We start from the raw sequence: 25,234 nt of genomic DNA, 5'->3' as shown, positions 1-25,234 counted from the left end.
TGACTCACCACTTGGAAACTAGAACAACACTCAAATTTGTCTGTCATCTTGGATTGAAAGTAATCTTTCTGATAGATTTCAATATGTAGTTTATAATAATAATTCCTACAATTTTTCTTCTATTACACGGCGTACAACAAGGTTCTATCCTTTTTTAAATCGGCAAAAAAAAAAAGTTGGCAAAAAAAAAAGTCAGCAAATTTTTTTAATTTTTTTTTAATTTTTTTTTTTTTAGGACGACTGAAAGAGGGGTGCGGTTAATACACGAGGGCGGTTTATACAACGTTAATTACGGTAATAGATATTTGCAATATACATCTATCATACAGTGTGGTCCAAAAGGGTTTAAAAATAAGCTTGAGTTCTGGTAATGATAGAAAAAAAATTCTCACAAAATCCAACAAAATTGACACTGAATGTTCAAGATTACAAATAAATGACATGTGCAAAACGATTTCGGTATAAAATGTATAAGGGCCGAGTAATGAGCATAGAAAGATACGGAAATCAAGCTATTAAGGTAGGCCCGACGCCATGTGCTTAACACAGGTCACTATGTGCAAATGAGAGTTGTGGTTTTTATGAAAGATGATTTCCAGCAAGTTTGTGTGAGTTTATTTTTTACTTTACTGGTTCAAACAATCAATCTACTATGGGATAAACAATCCAGAATTAATTATAGCCGTGTTCTCTCGACATACGATTCCCATACCAGAGCTCAAGTTAAGCTTGAAAAGTGTAACAGTGACTGGTTTGAATTTTTATTGTACAGATTTGAAGATTATCTATCTATAAAATTTTAGTCATAATATCTATTTGGAAATGTTTCAAGATATAGCTCAGATTGCACAAGAGTGTGTCTCAGAACCTTACAGTCCTCAACCAAGCCCATGGAATCAGGAACAAGGGACTTCCTACTTTGCATATTTTTGCTTGTGGACCATCCTGTATCATATATGCAATACATATGTAATTTCACCACAACAGTTTGAACAAAAACATTTCAATGCTTTGACAATAGATAATGGCTTTGTATTGAATCTGAATTTACAAACTCTTTCATAATGATTTGTATACAAGCGTTTGACTGATTTGTGGAAGCTACAAACAGAGACCCTGCCTGATGAACTTCACAAAATCCTTCACATTGATTTGTACGAGAGCATCATGATTTGTGGATAGATGTATAGGCTTTGTATGAATGCACATATGAATAAGACAATTTCTGTTCTTTTCTGTATTTTACTCATGAGTGCAAGAGAAACAGCTTCAGTATGTCCGTCTTTTAAAGCCATTCTTCGACTTTTTGAACAAGTACGTGTTTGATTGACGTTAACCTTTTGCAAATAGATGACATCTAGGACAGCCATGGTGGTAAAAAGTGCTGCAATTATTAACATACATCCTGCGATGGCCTTTCCAGAGATATTGTCAGCTCTTCCCATTGCCTGCAAGCCATTAACCCAGCCACTAAATACGATTAATGAGAATGAGCAAAACACATATATATATATATGATAGTTTATTTTTTTAAAGCACATAGTTGCAAGAATCTTCGGTATTGAAGGAGGGAAATAATCTTGAAGAAGAAGAAGAAGAAGATATGGACTGTACAGTGTGAGTCAATAAAAAAAGAAACACATATTTCTTTCAAAAAGCACAAGAAGAGATACAAGACTAAACAAGACGATCTTTCAAATTCTGGGCCTCGTTGCATAAAACAATACCGTTGATGGTCATTTTACCACGAAAGGTAATTTCCATCAAAACCTTGATTGATTGGCTGTGGAGTGATGTTGCCATCATAGTATACAAATATACACTGCCTTGAGAGGTTCTGGTTAAAACTATGCGCAAGGGGTGACTCCAATGGTACTTTTGGAGTCACCGAGGCCCATAGTTTAACCAGTACCTCGAATAGAAGGCATGGTATATTTGTTTTATATCCTGCATCAAAAATTTATTTTAAAAAAAATATTAAAAAAAAAACATTTTTGAGAAAAAAAAATTTAGAACAAAAAAAAAAGATTTAAAATATTTTGTTTTCATTTAATTAAGATTTGAAGAAAAAAAATTGATTCAATTGAAGAAAAAAAAATTCACATTTTTTTTTCAACTCCCAAATAGTAAACCAAAATAGTACTCTCATATAGTACTTTCTAAATTAGGTCAAATATTTCTGGTCATGTAACGAGCTCTCAACCAATCAAAAGCCAACAAATTTTTGATACAGGATATAATAGTTTTATATTGACGGCAAAGTAACCATCAGTAGTAAGTTTTATGCAATGGGTCCCCGAACATGATTTCCATACACATCACAAGGCCAAATAACAAAAATAATGTGTTTCTTGTCTGGACTTTAAAAAAAAAGGACGAGGCAGGGCATTACTATTTACTATTTTGCAAATTTTGCAATTTTCTTCCAAGATGGCTGCCATTCTAATTTTAGCTGGCCGGGCCTATGTATTCACAGATATTGTGCTATGTGAGTATACTGATGAAATGTGTGACAAAACAAATGATTTGAATCACTTTAGAAGCTATTTAAACAAAATGTTTATCACAGGCTTCTTTTTTTTTTTGCTTTTTTTTTTCTGAATAGTAAATAATGAAATAGTGCAATTTTCTTCCAAGATGGCTGCCATTCTAATTTTAGCTGGCCGAGCCTATGTATTCACAGAAATTGTGCTATGTAAGTATACTGATGAAATGTGTGACAAAACAAATGATTTGAATCACTTTAGAAGCTATTTAAACAAAATGTATATCACAGGCTTTTTTTTTGGGGGGGGGGGGGGGGGGCTTTTTTTCTTCTGAATAGTAAATAGTAAATAAAAGGAGGCGGGTGAGGACGAGAAACACTTCATTTTTGTAGTTGACCTAATAGTGAAACTATGCTGATGCTGATGCTGATTCCTTGCAAGTCTTTGCAATCGTGTTCAAATAGACTGATATTGGCGGATGAAGACAGCAGATGACGATAACACATGAACATCACACACTGACTGATGATGAAGATGTGTCCACTGTAGTGAGTTTCTGGAGGTGGATGATGAATGGAGAGATATATATATATATATACCTTGAACAGGTAGAGGAGGTCTAAGACAGCCACAATGCCAAACATGATACCAATCATAAGCATAAGACCACCAACAACCATTCCTGAATTGCTGTCTCCTTTGCTACCAGCGCCTATCATTGATAGACCATTAATGATACCACTAAAGTAGAGAGAAAGATAACAAAATTTAAAGGGTGGAGGTTGTTAATGGGAAGAAAATTCAAGAAGTTTCTGTCACGCAGTTGGCTGAAAAGCAGATGAAAGCTTTCTTCAGGAGGAATGATACCACTGAAATAGAGAGAAAGATAAATTTTAGAAAGGGTGGGGGTTGTTAATGGGAAGAAAATTCAAGAAGTTTCTGTCACGCAGTTGGATGAAAAGCAGATGAAAGCTTTCTTCGGGAGGAGCGGTAAGAATCCCGCTGAGGTAAATAGATCAGATCTACGTTGAACCAAAGTTTCTGTGTACATATAAACTATGATATGAAATATTTCACTTCAAGATGACAACTGTTAACAGAGTGACACTAAATCTTGACGTCACAGAGCTGCCAACCTTTGGAAGTATAAATTAGTACTCAGCACCTCCAAAATTAGTATTTTACCATCAAAATTAGTATTTTACCATCAAAATTAGTATTTTTCAACCGGCCTTCCTTTCACCTATTATAACGCCGCGCAAATGCATACCGTAAAGACCATATTTTTACTGATACATTTGATGTGAAACATGCCAAATAACACAACAAAAATTAACCCAGAAGAAAGAAAGAGGATAAATACTGTTGCAAACTGTGGAATAAATCAGACATACCAACACCAGAGATGCCAACTTTTGAAAATCAGAAATAGGGAGGATTTGAAAACGACACCAAATAATATGCGCGTAGCGCACATCTCGTAGAATTCTCGTAGAAACTCGTAGAATTCGGTAGCAGCGAACATAGTTGAATTACTACATGCTAAAGTTAGCAGACGATATTTCTCATGAATTCGGACTTTTGGAAGGCATTTTCGTATTTTCGTATTCCCTTCGGATTTTCGTAACATATACGAATTTTTCGTAACGGCTGGCAGAAGAGGTGAGTTATTTTTGTATACAGAGAGAAAAAAGAAAACTTTAAAAAAGGCCCAATAAATATTCACAATTGTTCTCTTTATTTTTACTGCCAATTTTTGTTTACGGGTACAGTGGTGCACCGAGCCACCAGGCAAACAACATGTGTTTGGACCTATCTAGAGTGGCCAACTATTTAGCTTGGGCAGCCTTTCTAGACAGGTTTAACTACATGTGCCAAAAAGAAAGTGTGCAGCTAATTATCATTTTCTTTTTTTTTATAGTTCAAGCCAATGTTGAATGGATATAGGAAGTGGTAGCACAAATGCAGATTATGTGGTAAAATCAGTCAAGTAGTCTTATACCTTGATTAGATAGAAGAAATCAAGCGTGGCTAAGACACCGAAGATGACGCACATCATGATCATGATACCGCCAATAGCCATGTCGGACTTACTATTATGATCGGAGGCATGTCCAATAACTTTTAAACCATTGATCAAACCACTGATAAAGAGAAAGTTCAAACATCATATAAACAAACATGTTTAATAGATAAAAGTAACGAATAATATCAGATAAAATCAAGATGTCAGAGAAAATGGAGGAAAAATGTATTAACAGGATGCGAGAGAACTTTGTACTAGTGTCATAGAAGCTGTGTAGAAATCCTGAAGTGTCCCAACCTGAAAAAAGAACTGTTGTTACAAAAGTTATTATTAAACAGAAAAACAAGGAAAACAAGAAAAACAGAAAAAATATATAATAAATACGGGGTGCCCCCCCCCCCAATAAAAAAGACTGGCATACTCCCAATAGCATGGGGTCATATTCACTGGTTCCAGCGGAAGGAGAGTCTTTACACATGAAAACTATAACCAAGATTGACAAATTAGGTAGAGGGTTTTTTTGTTTTAGAAGGTTTTTGTGATGCAAGGTAGATGTTCAAATTTGTCCAGTATGACTAAAACTGTGTTTCGACCAATTCATATAATTTGATGTCTGTGTTTAACAAGTAATTAAAATTGCCTGAAAACAGAAACATGGGTGCGGAATGTTATGTTCGTGTTCAATCTGGCATTTCTTATAACTTGCCCAATGCTCAGACATATCATTTCTGGACTACACAACAATATATTGTTTCCTGCAAGGAGCACTGTCAGTGGACGTCTTCAAAATTGTTTGACGCAAATTCTACAACCAATTTAGGCATTTTTTTTTTTTCTAAAAATATTTCCCATCTACTGGTATTATCAATTTCATTGAAAGTATGATAGTCTGTTTGGGGGGGGGGGGAACCCTGTATATATGCACAGGAGTATATCCTCCTTTCATCAGATCATAATGAGATAAATATCACATCTTAAATATACTGAGAGGTTATTCTTGTTTCAACGCAGTACCATTCCAAAATACGGATTTTCAGATACATCAATTCAGCTGTAGATAGATTCATTTCAAGCAAAGTTGAGCTGATGGGTAATCGTTCAATGTTATCACTTCTGTAGAACAAGAAATAAAATTTAACTTTTATTAAAGTTTGCTTTTGTTTTTAATACATATTTCAGTTTCAAGGTCTTATTAGCTTAGTGTAAATTGAAACAAGATACAAATGATGTTTTTCTAAATTTCATGGCATTCCAAAGGTTCAAAAAGTTTAAAAGAAAACACATTTTGCCTCTTCTGGCTCTGTCTGGACAATATGAAGAACATTAATAGTTCAATATCGGTTTTTAAAAAGAAGAGAAAAAAAGAGTTATACTCACACTGTTCCAAACTGATCAATGCCTATTGCTTGCACAACAGTAACCATAAATTGGAAGAAAAAAATGAAGAAAAACAGAAAGAAGTTGAAGGAGCTGTCACTCCTGTAACGACGAAAAGAGAAATGGATAAAAGAAGCTTAGTTAAAGGGAGGATATATACAAATAATATATAAATATCAAATAATTTTACAAGCTGAACAAAAGATCAGGACAGATTAAAATCTACATGTAAATCCCCTTTGCTTCTCACTATTTAAATAAAGGCATATAAATCAACTCTATAAAAATAACATCAGTTACAGTAATCATTCAAAAACTTCATCATTTTTCTTTTCATCATTTTTTGGAACTCTATTAACCTCCAATTTCACATCAATTTTACCTGTATGTCAATAAGTCATCTCAATTTTTCTTATTTCATTTTCCTTTACAGATCTCTTGGAGCTTTTTTTTTTCTTATTTTTTATATTTGTATATTTTTTATCATTTTAATTACAGGTACATGTACGTTTAAAAAAAATGTTAACAAAAATTATGCAATAAGATATTTTGTCCATGTAGACAGATTTCGTTTTGCATACAAGTAGGACGTTCATTTTCTTTGTATCAATCAAAAGGGTATATCTTCCTTATCAAATAATAATAACAGTTATGAAATTATACTGGTTCATTCAAATCGTAGTGATAATGAAGTTGATATATAGATGCTGCCTCATGGTCCATGAACAAACCTCTAATAATACCTTAAAAGCCATGAATGTGATTTTCTTAATTTTTCATATTACAAATAATGAAATGATACGTAATTTCATGACAGATCATACATGTGGATTTAGATGTAGATGTATAATGTTCATGTACACGCACAGTGCATATAACTATTTAATCACATCACAAGCAATTAAATTACACTGAAATAAATTAATGATTTTTTTTTCTACCAGGTATTCAATTCATTTTAGGCCTCCTATGCAATGGGTAAGGATGCTTAAAAGTACAGAGTACCACTGGGACTGAAAGATTACAATATAGAGATTTCTGAGTTTCAACTTTGTTTAGAGAACATTAAGATAATAATGACCAGGGGCCTATATTATAAAGAGCTGGATTGATCCAAACCTTCAACCATATGCCTAATGCACTTTTTACGCTCCTCCTGCGATCCGATTTTTGAAGAAATTGATACAGAAATCTAAACAAACTTAGTATTCATGATTTGAATGGTACCATTTACAACCAGAATTTTTGTGCATTTAAGCTTTCTATTCAGAATAAAGACCCAAAGCCGCTACTAATCGAAGACAATCGCACTCCTGGTCTGACGCAACTAGGATTCTGAGCTAATTTAGCTCTTCCTCCTCCAATAAAGCTTGAAATCAATCGAAATTTAGAATTTATTCGTGAGGTGACCATTGAGATCCTCGATAAGTAAGATTTTTACAAGTTTGAAGTTCACGTCAGGTGCTATTGCAAATTTGTCAAAAATCGGATCACAGTCTGATAGTGTAGTGCTCCCAGGTTTTGGTCCCACTCTTCCAAGTCAATGCACACTTCAGCAAATGGAGGATTATGATTGGTTCAGATAGAATCACCTCTTTACAAGAAAGGTCCTTGGTGAAGGACAAGATTAAAGCAAGATGAAGGTTTGGGTGCTCCTCCTTGTATATTATAACAAATAAAAAATAAACTTGACAAGATCCTGTGTCTTGTAACCTACACATATTTTCTCAGTAGACATCAATCTAATCAAAATCAATCTAACAAAATTTTCCTTTTTACAGCATTTTCAAGCTTCTGTACCCCAAAATTTCAAAATTGATAGGTATGAAGTAATCAACTACATTTTTCACTTTACAAAGCTTTAAAAAAATCAATGACAAATGGTGATGGGTTTGAAGTTTGATAATGCATTTGAATTGTGAAGGTGTAACGTTAATGAACAATACCTGAAAGCTTTGTATAATGGCCGGAACCAACAGACGAAGGAAAATGGAGTATGTAGGACCATAAAGAGGATGGCCAATCCAAAACAGAGCCCCGCTCCTGATCCCCCAATACCGGCAAAGTAGGCGAGGCTCATCCACAGGTTGATGAACAGTACTAGCCAATAGGCTGGAGGAGGTGAAGAATATGGGATGGAGATGGGGGCGGGGATGGATGAGAGAGAGATGGGAGAGATGGGAGTGAGAAAGAGAGAGAGAGAGAGAGAGAGAGAGAGATGGGAGGGGAGAGAGAGAGGAAGAGATGGGAGGAGAGAAAGAGATGGGAGGAGAGAGAGAAAGAGATGGAAGGATAGAAAGAGATGGGAGGAGAGAGAGAGAGAAAGAGATGGGAGGAGAGAGAGAGAGAGAAAGAGATGGGAGGAAAGAGAGAGAAAAAGATGGGAGGAGAGAGAAAGAGATGGGAGGAGAGAGAGAGAAAGAGATGGGAGGAGAGAGAGAAAGAGATGGGAGAGAGTGAGAAAGAGATGGGAGGAGAGAGAGAGATGGGAGGAGAGAGAGAGAAAGAGATGGGGGAGAGAGAGAAAGAGATGGGAGGAGAGAGAGAGAGATGGGAGGAGTGAGAGAGGAGAAATGGAGAAAAGAGAGTATTGATGATAATGACTGAATATTCGCACATAAAAATTGAGGCAATGATTTTTAAATCAACATTTCATGGGTATTGGTTGATGTTTTAATGTCATGCAGACATGAGCTATTTTGATTTCCAATGACATGACGAAAGGTGACAGTACCTGTAAAATGAAAATAGGACCACAGAAATGATCTCCATACAAAACAAAAACAAGCTAAACCCCACAGATGCTTGACGTTGAATACAGAATGTTGAGATTGAAACGATGGTTTTGTCCTGCATGTGTGGTCAGCGGATGGGTGGGATGTGTTTGTGAGAATGCCTGTTGCAGCATCACCTTACCTAAACGCTTTGTACATTGGTCTATACCAGCAGGCGAATGAACAAGGGGTTGATATGAAGAGTGCTACCAGACTTAGACCAAAGCACACTCCCGCACTTGAACCCCCTGCGACGCCCAGGTAAACCACAGCAAAGATACTGTTCAGTAGCAAAACCAGTGTATACGCTGGGAGAGAGAAGTATATGGCACATGCTTCATTGAGAAAGGGTTTTAATAGTACAGTCAAACCTGCTTTAGTGACCACCTGTCTACAAAGACCACATTTTTTGTTTCCCTTGAGAATAGTTTCTCATTGAAACATGTACTAAAGGTACCTGTCTACAAAGACCATTGTCTACAAAGAACACTTGTTGCGTTTCCCTTAGGTAGTCGCTATAGACAGGTTTGACTGTATATACAAAAATGTTGGCCTGTTGTGAAGACAACACATATTACTTGATTATCAAAGCTAATTTTCCAATAACAACAAACGACAATATCGCGAACAGTAACTTATAACACGAAATGTTTGTCGAAAAGTAAAAGAGAATTATCAATAATCTTTTTATCATAATCATCACTATTAAAAAAGATCATCTCGTCTGAATTGTGCTTTAGATGTTACCATGTTATCAATCACATCTTGAAACACAATCCATGGCCATTTTCCTACAATGATCCATTAATTTCTATATATTCCTGACTTCTTTTTGTATCATTTTCCTCTTGGATTTTGGTAGTTTCAGCAATAATCTGCTCAGCTTTGATTTTCTGGTACACATAGATGTCGTAGTTGCCAGTTAAGCAGAGCCCTGCAACTATTTACAATAAATTGTTGTTCATAGTATTTTGTTCTGCACATGTCATACCCCACTTCAAATCTTCCTGACAAAATCATAAAGACCAAGTACATTTGTACATACTGAATACTGGTATACTTTGAAAGAGACTTTCACGGTTTTTTTTAAACAGTGAGTTAGGCACAAAGCAGTTATGTTCTCTTTTTAAGTGCAAGAATCGATAAACATGTATATAAATGTCAGCAATAACCTGTTACTACGTCAAATCAAATAAATGTACAGGGTGCTATTTAATGCTACCTAATCTATTCCTGCATTTCGTTTTAGCATAACTTTAATTTTCCTAATAGAAAAACAATCAGCAAACAGAGCATGAAATTGGACGTAGATCACTAATCAGAGCTGAAAATAGGTATCGAGTATTACACAAGTAAGAATGAGTACATGTAGGCTATCCCAAAAGTAGTGCTAGAAATAATCCTGGTATTTCATTCCACAACATCTCTGAGTCAAAGATTTACTCTTTTTTTTTAATTCTTCAATCTTCATGCGTATTGGTAAATTAAATGCTATCTAACCCAGTAATACCCCAGTCATATTTCCCCATGGCTCTTAAACATTGACATCTAATGGATAAAGCTAATAAGTGGAGTATTTAATATCCAATTTTTGTAGATACCTTCTAGAAAATGAATAAGCCAGTTCGTAAATAGCTCCTCCACAATATCCACATATCTTTTACACGATGGATACGTCCCACTTGGGCATTTTAGAATAATTACTGTCGAGTGATGGAGGACCTTCATGAATAGCTTTTGTTTGCCTCTTGAGAAGAATACTTTCACCTGTGTATCAGATATATGTAGTGTCGGTGCATAAATGAATACTGATTACATAACTCTCATGAGCTTGAACGAATATTCGTCTCAATGGTTATTACAGTAATTATATTAATTACGAACTCAGTTATTGTACACAGCCAATTACAACTCTGAACTCCTCTACACACCTAAGCCTTGGGGAACAAAGATCTTTTAAAGTTCATATAGCACCCTGAACATCATTTAATAATATTTCATGATAAAATGAAGTACTAATGCTCACCAATCCAGAGATAGTAGCCTAGTTTGACTACCTTCTGGAACTCCAAGGGAATGTCAACAGCAAAGTCTTGAAAGAAGCAAGGCTGGAGTGGAAACCATTTGGGAAGCGGTGGCCAGTTGTTCTCTCGTGCTAAGACAAAAGTAAAGGCATGATTCATTAATAATAATGTTCCGCTTTTACATCCAACGATGTCTCCAAGCCTTTTACATATATTGTTACCCCAGTCATCGGATTCAGGCTTGCCCGCACACGATGTATGCACATTCTCCACTCCCTGGGGAGCATTCCAGCCAGGCTTCATGTTACAGATGCTCACAATGCGGAGAAAACTACACTAACTTTTGCGTCCTACCGAGTACCCATTTAATACCTGGGTGGAGAGGGGCAAATGTAGATTAACGTCTTGTCAAAGGACATTAGTGTCGGGCTAGGATTTGAACCGCAGTCGGGTGACTTATCCACTAGACCACAACACCTCTACATAATAACTAGTGTGATAACAAAACATTTATTTCTGTATCACAGTGTCAGTGTACAATTCTCCTAGTCAACATTATGCATCACAGCCTTTAATAAAATGCAGCTCACATTGGCATTGATCATACTAAATATGATATTAAAGGTTCACATCTTTGTGAAACAAGTTAAATATGACTTTTTTGGAGGGGAGGGGGTGGGTAGGAGTCGCATTAAATTTTATAGACATGTTGAATGGTTTTTACTGAACAGTCGGGATTCGCCGGCGTATTTTAAATATTCATTAATGAAAAATCAAAATTATTATCAAATCATCCTTCTCCTCGACTCTTAATAACTGACAATGAACGATGCAGAATAGAAACATTTAATCTTCCAACAGTTTGAAGTTTGATTTTTCTTGTTCTAATAAGGAAATTACTATGATGAATTCATTGTTGATGAGTACAATACAATATTAATTCTTACTGTTGTATTGTGCACTTCTCATTTGTTGTTCTCTTCTTGTGAGCTCAGCGGCCTTCCTTTCTAGCTCTTCCTGTCTCCTCTGCAACTCTGCTGCACCTTCAGTTACAGCCTACATGTACATGCAGATTAAAGGGCAAAAAAGGATTATTCATCGGAAAGAAATCCAATCTAGATTGTAAAGTCACTCTGATAAGAAAGCACAAAATGGTGACAGCTAGGAAGGACATCAGGTTAACAGCATAAAAGTTAAGAATATTTTAAATTTGAGATCACTAATACAAATTGGAAGTACAAATTGGCTAATTGGTAATATCACTGTGATGTATTGTTTTTGGAAAACTCTGCCTGTTGCTCTTTAACTAAATAACTAAAATTTCCTTTTTTTTCGAATTTCTGAGTTGAGTAGGATCTTGTTTTTTCTACTGAAGGGCAAATGACATGCCACCAACAATTCATCTCGAGTACAGCTCAAGTGGAAATGATACTCATAACAGAAATGAAAATTAATGTTTCAGGCAAAAGCCTGATTGGCCTATTTGAGACAGGTTATCTCAGCTTTCAAGCAATCACATCTTCCTTCTAATTTTTTCCCCATGTCTTTATCACTATCCGTCATAGCTATCATCAACATCATCATCACCATCACCATCTCCATCACCACCATCATCCTCATCATCCTCATCCTCGACATCGTCATCGTCATCATCATCATCCTTATCATCATCATCACTATTATATCCTTCTCTTGCTCTTCCTCACTAGTTAGGCAGCTGACTGTGCATACCATGGAGGTAACTCTGATGTTTGTGCCATCACAAGGATATCATCACCACTATCAATTTCATCGCCATCGTCATCATCATCGTCGTTGTCGTCGTCGTTGTCATCATTATCATCATCATCATCATCAATATTATTATCATCATCATCATCATCAATATTATTATTATCATCATCATCATCATCAATATCATCATCATCATCATCATCCCCACTGTCATCATCATCATCGTTGTTGGTGTCATTGTCAAATTATCATCATACTCACTGGTTGAGCAGCTGACTGTGTATAGGCCGGCGGTAACTCCGACGTAGGTGCCATCACGGCGGGCTGTTGCTGAGGCTTGACTGGTAAAGGAGCTGCTACTGGAGTTGTTTTTGAACCAGGAGTTTGCTAAAGAAATGAAATAAACTAATATGTTTAAAATACAGATTTAATCATCTCATTTACATACAGAAATACGTATGGTACAGTAGGTACATTCCAATGAAACGATTCACGAGTTAAATATTTATGTAAACAAGTAGCAAGGTCAGTGTGGACAATACAATGCGCACATTCTAATCAAATGATTACAGAGTAGAGTAGCAAGATCATTAAGTTAAAGGGCATGGAATGTGTAGTAGGAATATGCACACACAATGTTGAGCACATACATGTATTACAGAAGCAAGTTCTACATCAACATACCAGTAATACTTTCAATTTTCAAAACATAATTATATGAAGCATTTCTCACTGTATCATGACATGTACATGTATGACATGTACATTTCTTTTTACACTCAAAGAATTAATCAAGTTTTCTATTGAAATTAAACACTCCTTGGAAAAAGGTAAAGAACACATGTAAATGTAAATCATGTACACCAAAGAAAGCATGACTTATCTACTGGTAGATACAAACTTGTACTAAGACTAAGAAGAAGAAGGGGACATTCATGCATCATACATTATAAAATGGATAAGGGGGGAACATGTAATAGAAAGTTAGACACCTGTTTATTTGTGTCTTCGAAAGGGTTGAATTCCTCCAGTCCACCTCGGGTGTTTGCCGTTGCCTCGGTAACGGATGGATCCTGAAGGAGGGGGTTAAGAAACAAAGAAATCACAAAGGATGACTAAGGGTTACTAAAAACAATATTATGACTACACTTTATAAGAGCCACTGTCTACTGTACATGTTACAAACTACCAAAAAGGCAAAAACACAGACATACCGTAGTACATTGAACATACGTACACATGTACAAGGCATAAGCTTCACAAATATTTTGCAACAGATTACATTTTGTTCACTTCTATTGAAATAATTATCATTTGAATACAATTTTAAGCTCTAACCACATTGTAGCCCCCCCCCCCATACTACATTCATTCATCATTCATGGTACTCTTTAATTCATATCATTACCATACTCATTCTACATATACATGTACAATCTAAGCAAGCATTCAGTGTAATAATAATAAAATGGATTCATATAGCACTAAATACGGAATTACTGTCTTTAAGCGCTTTGCAAATATTATTACCCCAGTACTCGGATTTATTCATGCACAATGTGCACCATCTCCACTCCCTGGGGTGTATTCCTACCATATGGTCAGTGTGAGGGCATAGGCAATAACTAACACAAATGCTTTTGTCATCCTACCCGGTCCCCATTTCTCTCTTTGGTATTGAGTGGCAAATGTAGATTGATGCCTTGCCAAAGGACATTAGTGCTGTGTCAGGGATCGAACCACAACCTTTGAATTACAAGTCAAGTACTTAAACTAATCGACTACAACACTTCTTCTCATCTGTACCGGGTATATTTCTATATTTACAGATCCAGAACCCACTGCTGAGCAAATAACCAATTCATGTTTGGATAATTGGATTTAAGTCACTTTTTGTTACTTCCTGTACCTCTCCACATTCGATGGATGATAGGGTGTCAGCTACAAACATTTGTGGATAGATTTCACACTCAAGTGCTAAACTATCTCACTTGACAGCGATTCCACAGACACTTCGTTCCCCCTGAAGCTTGAATACATTTTACTATGGAAATGTCCTATGGTGAGAAGTACATGTCATGTGACTAACTTGAATGGAATTTTGCTTTCAAACTATAATGTGAAAAACTAAAGAATAATAAACATGTTACTATACAGTACATGTACATGTATGAGCCTGTCCAATTTGAGATTTCAAAAAGCTAAAATATGCTATGAACTGTATGCCTCTGATAGTGTTTAATTAGAAACATGTGTAGTACACAGCGCTCAAAATACACGGGGGCGGTGGGCGATTCGCCCCCGTGAGCTCCATAATCGCCCCCGTCAGGTTGCTCACGGGGGCGATTGCAAAATTAAAAATCGCCCCCGTGGAATTATAAAATTAAGATTATCTTTTCTGATATAACTTTAACACAATATTGAGTATTAATTTTCAAACCTTAAACCAATGAAATAGAACTTAGATGGCGCTTTCTCTACCATCTCTACGAGTATTCCCGATACAAACAACGGAAGCTCGCGGTGCGGCCGTCAGCACAGTGGCTATACTGCGCTGGTAGTACCGGTGTGCACGCTGACGCCCAATATCTGCTGGAGCTGGTGATCGACAATCGCGCAAGGACTGAAACATGGAGAAGTTTTTCGTTGTGAAAGTTTGAATCCTCTGAAATCTGGTGATTCTTAAAGACCAGCAAATAATGTAACCCGACCAGTAAATCAATATTGAGAAGAGGAAGAAGGCATAAGATGTTGCAGGGGCGGATCTAGGCGGTTTAGGGGGTTTGACCCCCCCCCCCCCTTACGCTGCCAAGGAAAAATGTGATGTGCACAGAAAAATGCTATCATGTGTCCAGACCTACACAGTATTAGTAGATGTCAGTAGATGCCAGGAAAACATCACTAACGGGGGTTCAAAAAAGCACCAAAAAATCGCCTCGCCGCTTCGCGGCTCGTGGACGATGATCCGCATGTTAGTAGATGCCAGGAAAACACCACTTACGGGGGTTCAAAATAGCAACAACAAAAATCGCCTCGCCGCTACGCGGCTCGTGGACGATGCTCCACATCGTATTTGGGGTACCCCCCCACCCTTAGCAAAAAGCTTGATCCGCCCCTCTGTTTTGGAAGGATATGGTAAAGACTAAAAGTAAAGAAAGAATGTAAATAAGGTTGCTCCGAATAATGAGGAGGAAATTATGTGCAGAACGGGAAGAAATGGAGAAAATGTCCTCACGGGGATAAAAGTCAATAACAGCTATGTAACAAGTAAATTTCTAAGAGGAAAAATACCGACTTAGATAAATGATAATGATAAAATACCAAGGAGTTTCACGGGTACCAATTCAATGGAAATTTGTATTAAAATAAGAGCCCCCGTCAGCACTAAAAGCGCCCCCGTGAGAAGGCTCACGGGGGCTCTTTTTTTTTTGGAAGAGCCCCCGTGGGCAAAAAATTAATTTGAGCCCTGGTAGTACATGTACATGTACACATACCGTAACATTTTATTAAAGGGCAATTCTACCCTTGTAATAAATTTATTCATATGAAAGCAGAAAAATAAGATACGCAGTCTGAAATAAATCTGACCAATAATAAGAAAGTTATGGAGTTTAAAATAATCTCAAGCTGGCAGTTTGGTCAGTGGATTGTGACACAGTCCTGGATAACTCTCCTACAATGTATTTGTTGTGTACAAAAAAATAATTAATTTCTGTTTTTCTCCCAAGTGCCTTCTCCCTTGGGGCACAACTCAAAATATGTTATGAGGGGCAGTTACACTGTCATCCAAACACGCCAAAAAATGCCAAACCGGAGCCTGGCCGCGATGTTACCAAGGGCAACTACGCTTTACCGGCAGACATGCCAAGCCCCAAACATTCCAAAACGAAGTGTGATCTTTTGGCGTGTTTTGGCGTGTTTTGGCGTGTTTGGCAAGTATAACCGCTCGCAGTTGTAACATCGCGATGTTAGGCACGTGACTTCCGGCACTTCCGGATTGTTACCCGCGCTCTTTTAAACCACGTTCTTCCCGTGTGATATTTATAGCATTTCCATCGTCGCGCGTGTTATCCGTTCATTCAGCTCCGTTTGTTCCAATTCCGTTAACTCATCCTTTATTCAATCTTCGTTATTCCCGTCTGGCCATATCTGTCTAGTAGTAGTATTTGAGTGTTTTGTTAGATTAATTAATATGGAAGTGAACAATTCCCATTGGACTGATGATGAGATGAAGTTCTTGATTTCGATGTGGAGACAGGGAGAGCTCAGTCCTCCACCAGACTTCCAAGCGTCCCTGCAAACGTGGGGAAAAGGGCTTCAGAGAAATGAGTGAAAGCATGAAATTAACAATTAACAACGATGATTTTCTTAACCTTCCCATATCGTTTTTACTACTAGATTTCGATTGAATTTGGGAAAACTGAATCAGCAGCCGTAGTCCGTACTTCGTAACTTATCCACTCTTGCCTCAAATACTACACGCGAGATAAACAAAACATATCGCATGCATGCGCATGGGATGTATCGCTATTTAGCTAGCTATAGCGCTAGCTGGAAATTGCGCGCGCTAAAAATCTTATAGCAGGCCGGGGTCAAAGGTCGGGAAGACTGCACATGCGCATTACCAACCGAAACACGCCATTTTCTTTTTTTTCTTTCTTATGCCTGTTACATGTACTCTTTTCTAAGCGCCATGAGCACCGAAAGGTGGACCTGTGCGCTATACAAGTAGCCACTATTATTATTATTATTATTAAAACATCGCTGAACAGCTCCGTCGGTGATGTTTCAGCACAAGTGTAACCGGGTGCACGAAACATCGCGACTTTTCAAAATGAGGTATTTGACAGTATAAATGCGCCTATGGACAGCATATTATTAAAGGTCCTTTAAAGAGAATAGCCCCTCCCAAGTCGCACATTTTTAGAAATAATATTTTGTAAAGTCATTTTGTGGGTTATATTAAAGTTGACTGCCACTACATCACAGAGACGTCTCATTTGTGATTCGGCCAAATTGAAAAGCCCATACCTACTGTGAGTACAACTTGATTAAAAAATAACAACTTTCTCATTTTTTGTCTGATTTCATTCAAATTTCCATCACTCTACCACATGGATTGTTCTGCTTTCCTCTAGAGTAGGTCAGATTTCCCTTAAATGAGATATGGGATGAGTAGGCCTCCATCTACCTTCTCCATACTGCTATGTATCCCTGCTAAAAAAAAATCCCACTACCCCCCCCCCCCCCCCCCCCCTCCACCCCACAAATCTCCACACCCCCATTTAGAGTGTATTGTTCATACATTTTTTGCTAAATTCTGACTGTTTTTGGCATTATTGTTAATGTCACTAAATCTGATAATGAAGCTGTGCAGGAAGCTTGTGGTACTTCATTAATTCCTATCTTGGGAAGCAGGCACTCCGAAATGTCAGAATTAGCATTCCCAATCCTCTATGATGGTGGACGGATTTCAGTAGCAGACAGAGAGCTTTGGTGTACAGCATCGATGCATACCGACTGAGGCTCACTGAGCATTGTTTATTTTTAACCCAAAGAAGTACAGTGTCTCCTTTTACACATATTTTTGTATCATCTTTTAATTCAGAATGCAGCACATTGTGTCCTTCACGAATAAGAGCTACATGTAATTCAACTGTAACAAATCATTAAGGTCTTTAAGTTGGCAATGCGGTGTACATTGTGCCCTTCACGAATAAGAGCTACATGTAATTCAACTGTAACAAATCATTAAGGTCTTTAAGTTGGCAATGCGGTGTACATTGTGCCCTTCACGAATAAGAGCTACATGTAAATCAACTGTAACAAATCATTAAGGTCTTTAAGTTGGCAATGTGGTGTGCATTGTGCCCTTCACGAATAAGAACTATTTTAACTAACAAATCATTAAAGTCTTTAAGTTGGCAATGCGGTGTACATATAAAATCACTATTTTTGCGCACAAATTGGCAATTTTTCAGTGGAATTTGCAGTTTTCTTTCTTCCAAACTGTGATGGAGTGGAAAATAAGATATCTTGTAACCAATTTGAGGAGGGAATACTGATTGATTTAGAACAAAAGAAATCTCTGAACTGATATGGACTAAACCAACATCATCTGTTTACAGTCAAAAGGGACATTATCTTATATATTTTTTCCATGTAATTGCTTGTTCCTCTTCTGGTTCTCTACAGCCAATATTTGCATTGCTTATCAATCTGTTTTACATGTACATGTATCTATTTTGTTTGTACTTGTAATAATTAATAATAATATTCCGCTTTAAATGTAGCTGATGAGAGTCATACTGCTTTCATACTGGCTTCTATCAGAGTCACACTGATGAAAATACAGATTAAATTTTCCTTATGTAAACAAAGGTGAAACCGCCGTCTTCCCTGCTGTCGCTTTCATACTGCAGGTGAAATTCACTCGCTGTGGCGAGCCCTTGCCGGAAGTGAAGAATTATTACGTAATTATTAAACCCACGCCCCATCTAGCTGGCATGCAGCACGTTCAACAAAGAGTCAACAAACACAGCTGGTTACAATAAAGCGCGCGTACACTGCGACATTAGGCCATTTTAATCAGTGTTTTAATCGCTGTTTTCTCCCGAAGGCATTCACAGTGGCTGTTTCATCGGTGTGACACCGATAGAATGAGAATTTCTCCTGCTCTTGAGCAGGAGAATTTAATCGCCTATTTCTCTTCTTTTCATCGGCTATTTAATCAGCTTTTTCTCTTCTGTAGCATTCATAGAGGCCGTTTCATCAGATGCGTCCGGATGCATCCGATGAAAATCAGGCCAGTTTGAAAGGGGTATCAGAAATACATTCTAGCATAGAGTTACATGTAACAACCGTTCTGGATCTCAAATCTCAACAGATTTTTTTTTAATGTATTAAAAAATGGTCTGTACTTGAATATGTAGGCAAACATTTAAACATCAAAACCATCATCTCATTTCAATCTACATTACAGTAATTATTTTTTGGGGTGCTGATTTGTTAAGAGATATATTTTAATTTCATTGTATCCCCTCAACTGGGGTTGGTCAGAACAACTAGACAAAAGCTGCATTTACACTGCAAGCAAAAATCATTGATTTTTTCTCACATTCCTATATTTTGTCGAAAGTTGTTAGTCATTGCTCTCAAAACATTGGTGAATGATTCCTGTTTTTTGGTCATGTGACTTTCCTTGCTTCCGTGCGAGTGCATGTACATGTAGAGCAGCGACAAGTCGTGCATGCGCACTATCTACCCCCCAAAACAGAGTGAACAAACACCAACATTTTTTATGGGTATTTTCCAGTAGTGTAAATGGCAGTCCCCAAGAATGATGCTTTTGGGGCAGTGTAAATGGTTCTATAGCGTCCTGCATAAAAGATGATGACATCCAAAGCCTACTGTTCAAGGAGATCAATTGCTTTCATGCGCACTTCATTCCATACAGCACACAGGTAGCACACCGACGGCCTGGTTAATATTCTGCTATGTTTGTCATGCATAGATAATCGCACTATTATGACTAAGGACTCAACTCTTTGTACAGTGTATGTAAGAAGTATGACTCACTATATGATCAGAGTGTCATATGACATGATTGCCAATACACCATGAGCAGTCTACACTGCAGAAGACATGAATTCAATAAAGGAAACCTCACCCCAAGAAATAACATTTGTACTGGTATTTATATATTACCTTCATAATCATATTTAAGAACATCGACACATCAGACAGACATTACTGATAGCCTCAATTGGGAGTTCTTAATTAAGATTCTTAAACAAAAATCAGAAATCATATATACACAGTATCAAAAATACCAGGCACATGTACAGTACATGTACATTGTAGGTCAATATGAGAACATTTGTATTTAAAGAGAAGGTTGAGTTCTGGGAAGAGGTGGAAAATAATTTGTGAGCATTACTCATTCTTATTATGCAAGTGTGGAAGAACATCATTTAAGACATGTTCCCTGAAAAGCATGGCTCTTCAAATGCCTTCATATTCTAAATATGCATGTAACATCGTAAAAATCGGGGGGCCAGCTTTTTACGCCACGTGTTCGTGTAGTCCCATATACATCTTTCTGTGCAAGTGTCTGTAACTTTACCAAGACTTGCACCAAATTTCTTATCATTTTGATGATTCCAGAACCTTGCAATACACACAAATGCTAGATGATCAACCTTTTCTGGTCGGTTCCACACCGTTTCTTTCACAATGCAATCGCATGACCAGAACTCAACTTCATCTTTAACACTTTTCATTCCAATTTCCCTTTTCACGACTGAAACTGATCATCAGACAGTGAAACTTGAATGATCATGACCATTCTTAGGAGAGAAGAGGCGCTGTCTTTGTGAGAGGGTGGCCTTTAAAGTGTGCATACTGTATGTACATGAATGTACAGGTTCCTGTAATCATCCATATTTCAATGGGAAACACTTTCCAAGGAAAACGGAAAATACAGTCTATATGGGCAGGTGGTCTTTCTATACAGGTGGTCACAAAACAGGGTTTGAATGTATGTACATATTTACCGGTATGTAAACCGGTAAGTAACACAGAAACAGGTAAAAAATGAGAATCAAAGGAAACCTTATTTTTCTGTATCAAAATACATGACACAAAACTTACTATATACTCTTGTCCAATCATATTGATGGTTGATGTAAACGAAAATAAATATATCCGTCAGTCAAACAATTTCTATTCTGAATTTGGTCAAATTCCAACAAACATCACGCATCATCATGAGGATGCACTCCTCTGCAGTCGGCTCTCATACACTGTATACATATAGGCCTACATGTAAAGTTGATCAGAGTAAATGTCATCAGGGACATTGATGAGCTTGTAGCACTATATAGCAGTCTGTGCAATCAATAACAAAAATCACAAGAACAACATCTATCCTTCCATCAATTTTGAGATGCAGACATCGGATGCGAAGTCCTTATGCTGGAAAATTTCAAAGTCTGCATAATGATCAAATCAAATTATATGAAGGTAACAAGCACGACAGCGAAATAAAATCATCGTACATGACATGTACAACCAATACACGACCGATCGAGCGGCACGCTCTACTGGAATGGCACCTTATCGTGTGTATGCCCAATGGGGATTGCACGCATCTCTTTATTAGCATTTCAAATAGTGTGCTAACAGGCAGCCTTGAGCAGCTGTGAATATTCATGATACACTGCAGCTGTATCTCATGCATGGCATCAAAAATATAGAATATTGATTTTGGTCTATGCGAGTGCAAGGTTTATGATGAGGATATTTGTGGATTAGAATTAAAGGCATATAAAGCAGGAGTGATGGAATGGAGGAGGCTTGTGCTAATACTACTTTAAATTTGTAGTGCCTCTTAGTTTCAGATTCTCGTTAATACTACTTTAAATTTGTAACTAGTGCCTCTTACATGTAGTTTCAGATTCTCTCTAATACTGAAAATGCCAATGGAAATTTAATAAACAGAAAGTTGTTTTGAAAGCTATCAAAATAAAGTTTCTTATACTGTAATGACCTCTATTAATTACAAATACAAGATATATATCAGTGAAGAAGAAAAAAAAGGGGGCTCAGAGGAATTAGCCCCCAATATGCTAAAAAAGAGCTCCCAAAAGTCATAAAAAAGCCCCCCAAAATTTGCAGAGAGTTCAATACAAAACAAATTAAAGAGTGTTATTTTCATGCAAGCAAGCTTGAAAAGTAGCCCCTCCCCCCCCCCCCCCCATTTTTTCTCCCTGATATATGCCAAATTGCCAAATGAATCATTTGATGTGCATACAACTGCTACAAGTATAAGCTCAAAAGTACACTCTACATTGTAGCTTACTGTAAATTCCTGGACATACATGTACATGTACATACATTGTAGAGTACCAGCATAATAAGGATATAATTCATTATTCAAATTGTACATGAAGGTCTACATGTACAGTATATGTACAAAATGTACCCAAACTTTTTGTGCACAATAGAATAGAGGACTTTTTAATTTTACAAGAAAATGAAATATTTTATAATTCAAAGACAGTTTTGTCATTATAAGTTTTGATGTACAGTACATGTATATACTGTACAGGTACTTATAATAACCGACTAGACATAATTCTTGTGAAAGCTAAAAAAGTTACGTCTTTAATAGTCCGTGCATAAAAATGAAAGCTTCGGGGGAAACAAATTGCACATGATGGATTAAAATATATTTCTTTTGACAATTTCGGCTTGGTTTTATGTGAAAAGGAAACAAAACACTGAGATACAGATTACGAAACAAAGTAAAAAAAAGTACAAAGTACAATTAACACAAACATACCTTCTGCCACCAGTATGATTCAAAAGCTTGCGAGGGTTCCATGTCAGACAGAAAGTGAAATCAAACATCAAAACACTTTCCTGTTATTAAAGTCCTTGTATCGTTTCATATTATCCTCATGTTTCGGATCACGAGTGTGAGGTCCAGAGGCCAAATAACTGCAGGGCTATAAATGCAGCCTACTGTGACACTCTCAATCTCCATAAAAGTTGATGATTCCTGTAATAAGACACGCTTGTGATGGTACCAGGGTAACCCTGTACAAATGCTGGTGGTCGTCCACGTTCGTATTGCTCTTACAGCGTGCACAAGTAGACAAGATAGTCACTGAAATGTAGGCTAGGACAAGCTCCACTGCTCAGCGGCTATCATCATTTTCCAGTAGCTATTTCTAGGCTTTCTACTAGCATAACATGCTCAGAATGATGAGGGTGTATGATTCCATATGGGGAGGGAAATGCAGGTAGTGTATATGTCTGTACACTCATTATTGTAAGACACACTCTACAGTCAGATCAACTCATCACGAGAAGGCTACTCATAGAGTTATTTTGAGTCCTCGCTAGCTAACACAGCTGTGCCAAGAGACACAAGTTCTGGTGTGATCGAGACAGAAAGAGAGACTAAAGAGAAAGAGAGGGAGAGAGATAGAGAGAGTGAATATATGTTGATCCACCTCTTCTCTTTGACTCTGAAGCTTATGAACAGCTCTCCAAACCTATACTTCACTATAATAGACTTCAACAGGAAAGGTGCCTGTTTTTGAGAGAAAACCCACAGCAATGTTTCGATCGAAGAACTTGATGGGGGAACCTCGTGAGTCGAGAGGGGGCAACATGCTCAAATCCTTTACTGCCAAGTTTGGGACGGTGCACGTGGCGGATGTGATTAAAAAGCTTCCTGAGAAAGTAGTTGCAATACCTGGTAGGGTAGAGGCAGCTATGCACAGGGTAGGTACAACTGTACACTCTCAAAAATTAAGTTCTTTACAATTTCTCATGATATTCTTTTTTTTAAATTCATTTGTATTGTAGTCTGACTGCATTGCAATATTTCCCTCACAAATTACTTCATAAAAAAGGGATGCAAACCAATGTGCAGACAACAAATAATATATGAATAATAACATTGCAAGAACAATGCAATTGAAAGTCTGATTGCTCTTTGGCTAAATCTAGGAATCTCACATTTCAGTCCATTGTTAAAACAGTTGGCGGTGGTATTGCTACTTCAGCAAAAACTATTTAGAAATTTGATCATGCCCTTCTGACAGGCACAGAAATATTTGCTCATTTTTCTTTTCCTTTGAACTCATTTCCATCTATTGCTGTATCAGCATCACTTTCATAGCTAATTTCATATGATTGTAACACGCTGAGAAAATCCTACAGGTACATGTACATGTACAGGTGTACATTAAGTACACGAGCAATCTTTTCCAATCTATTTATTCAGCAGAAATATATATACTTTGGACCTTGAAAGTTGCAAATCCACATGATGTAGACCTTATGTATTTTCTGAACGACTGTTCTTGTTAATTAACCCAACGCGGTTAGTGGTTACACATTTTAAATTGCTGGGGCATGTAGGCCACATAAATCATAAATACATGTAGAACTGAAATTTTCAACTCTGTGGACTGCCTTTTCACGGTCTTAATTATTTTATTTATGTAACATTCAAACACATTTTTTTTGTGTGATACATGTATATACAATGCTTGTAAAATGAAATAAAAGAAATACATTTTCAAACAAACAATTCATTCTGTCTGAGACCATTATTTAGTAATTTCTTTTTCTTTTTAAGTATTTGTATTCAATTTTGTCATTTATTTACTTATTTATTTACATGTATTTATTTATTCATCTTTTCATTGAGCTAAAATATTCATCTTTATTTACCCCTTTGATTATTTGTTTACATGTCATATATTAACTCATCTTATTTTTCATATTTGACAGACTGTATGTCTTGAACATGACACCACAGTGAGCAAGTATTGTTTCCTATTTATCTAACTTGTGATGTAAAATGTGCAATAAATGTAATGTATAGATAAAGTGTCAGCAGTCAGCCTACATGAAAGTGCACATGCATTGCATTCAAACATGTCCATAAAATGTACTGTCATTGAAATTCATATCAAGGGACACAGCGTCATTGTCAATCAAGTACAAATAATAACATTGTAATCTGTTTAATTTGCATGCCACGTCTGCAGTATGAAAAGGGCAAAATGGTCTTGAAGCAGATGTCAATAGCAAAGCTTATCCACAGCTACAATTTACATATTCCCAATACTACAAATATACATGTATGACCCATGATTGTAATACTGAGTATTATTGTCAATAAAGGATGATTTGAGCATTATTACACCATCTACAGTACATGCGGGGGTGAGTGTGTGTGGAATGCGTGTGCTTTGTACACAGTCTAGGCATTCATATGTGTAGCTCAGC

General features: G+C 36.9%; 2 protein-coding genes across 8 annotated transcripts in view; one reads left to right on the top strand and one right to left on the bottom strand.

The window, feature by feature from the left end:
- The window catches only part of LOC584093 (secretory carrier-associated membrane protein 1), a 36,824-nt gene that overhangs the window by 4,476 nt on the left and 7,114 nt on the right, over nucleotides 1-25,234 (bottom strand). The window contains exons 1-8 of one of the 7 annotated variants that reach the window (XM_030976681.1): nucleotides 22,767-23,090; nucleotides 13,414-13,494; nucleotides 12,683-12,808; nucleotides 11,635-11,743; nucleotides 10,690-10,818; nucleotides 7,836-8,001; nucleotides 5,890-5,991; nucleotides 3,086-3,227 (exon numbers count right to left, since the gene is read on the bottom strand). In XM_030976681.1, the coding sequence (XP_030832541.1) occupies nucleotides 3,086-3,227; nucleotides 5,890-5,991; nucleotides 7,836-8,001; nucleotides 10,690-10,818; nucleotides 11,635-11,743; nucleotides 12,683-12,808; nucleotides 13,414-13,494; nucleotides 22,767-22,808 (897 nt within the window). In that variant the 5' untranslated portion in view covers nucleotides 22,809-23,090. Of the gene's footprint in view, nucleotides 1-1,337; nucleotides 1,471-3,085; nucleotides 3,228-5,889; nucleotides 5,992-7,835; nucleotides 8,002-8,805; nucleotides 8,972-10,689; nucleotides 10,819-11,634; nucleotides 11,744-12,682; nucleotides 12,809-13,413; nucleotides 13,495-22,766; nucleotides 23,091-25,234 lie in introns of those variants that run through there. The other 6 variants (XM_030976679.1, XM_030976678.1, XM_030976680.1 and 3 more) reach the window with 6 other exon arrangements.
- Nucleotides 23,225-25,234, top strand: part of LOC584067 (AP-3 complex subunit beta-2) — a 46,075-nt gene continuing 44,065 nt past the window's right edge. Inside the window, exon 1 of the mRNA XM_030976685.1 lies at nucleotides 23,225-23,716. Coding sequence (XP_030832545.1) covers nucleotides 23,549-23,716 — 168 coding nt within the window. The 5' untranslated portion in view covers nucleotides 23,225-23,548. The remainder of the gene's footprint in view (nucleotides 23,717-25,234) is intronic.

Source organism: Strongylocentrotus purpuratus, unplaced genomic scaffold, assembly GCF_000002235.5.
Source record: "Strongylocentrotus purpuratus isolate Spur 01 unplaced genomic scaffold, Spur_5.0 spur5_scaffold_9, whole genome shotgun sequence".
NCBI classification, from domain to species: domain Eukaryota; kingdom Metazoa; phylum Echinodermata; class Echinoidea; order Camarodonta; family Strongylocentrotidae; genus Strongylocentrotus; species Strongylocentrotus purpuratus.
The sequence above is the reverse complement of the archived record's forward strand: the minus strand, read 5'-3'. Positions and strand labels throughout refer to the sequence as shown.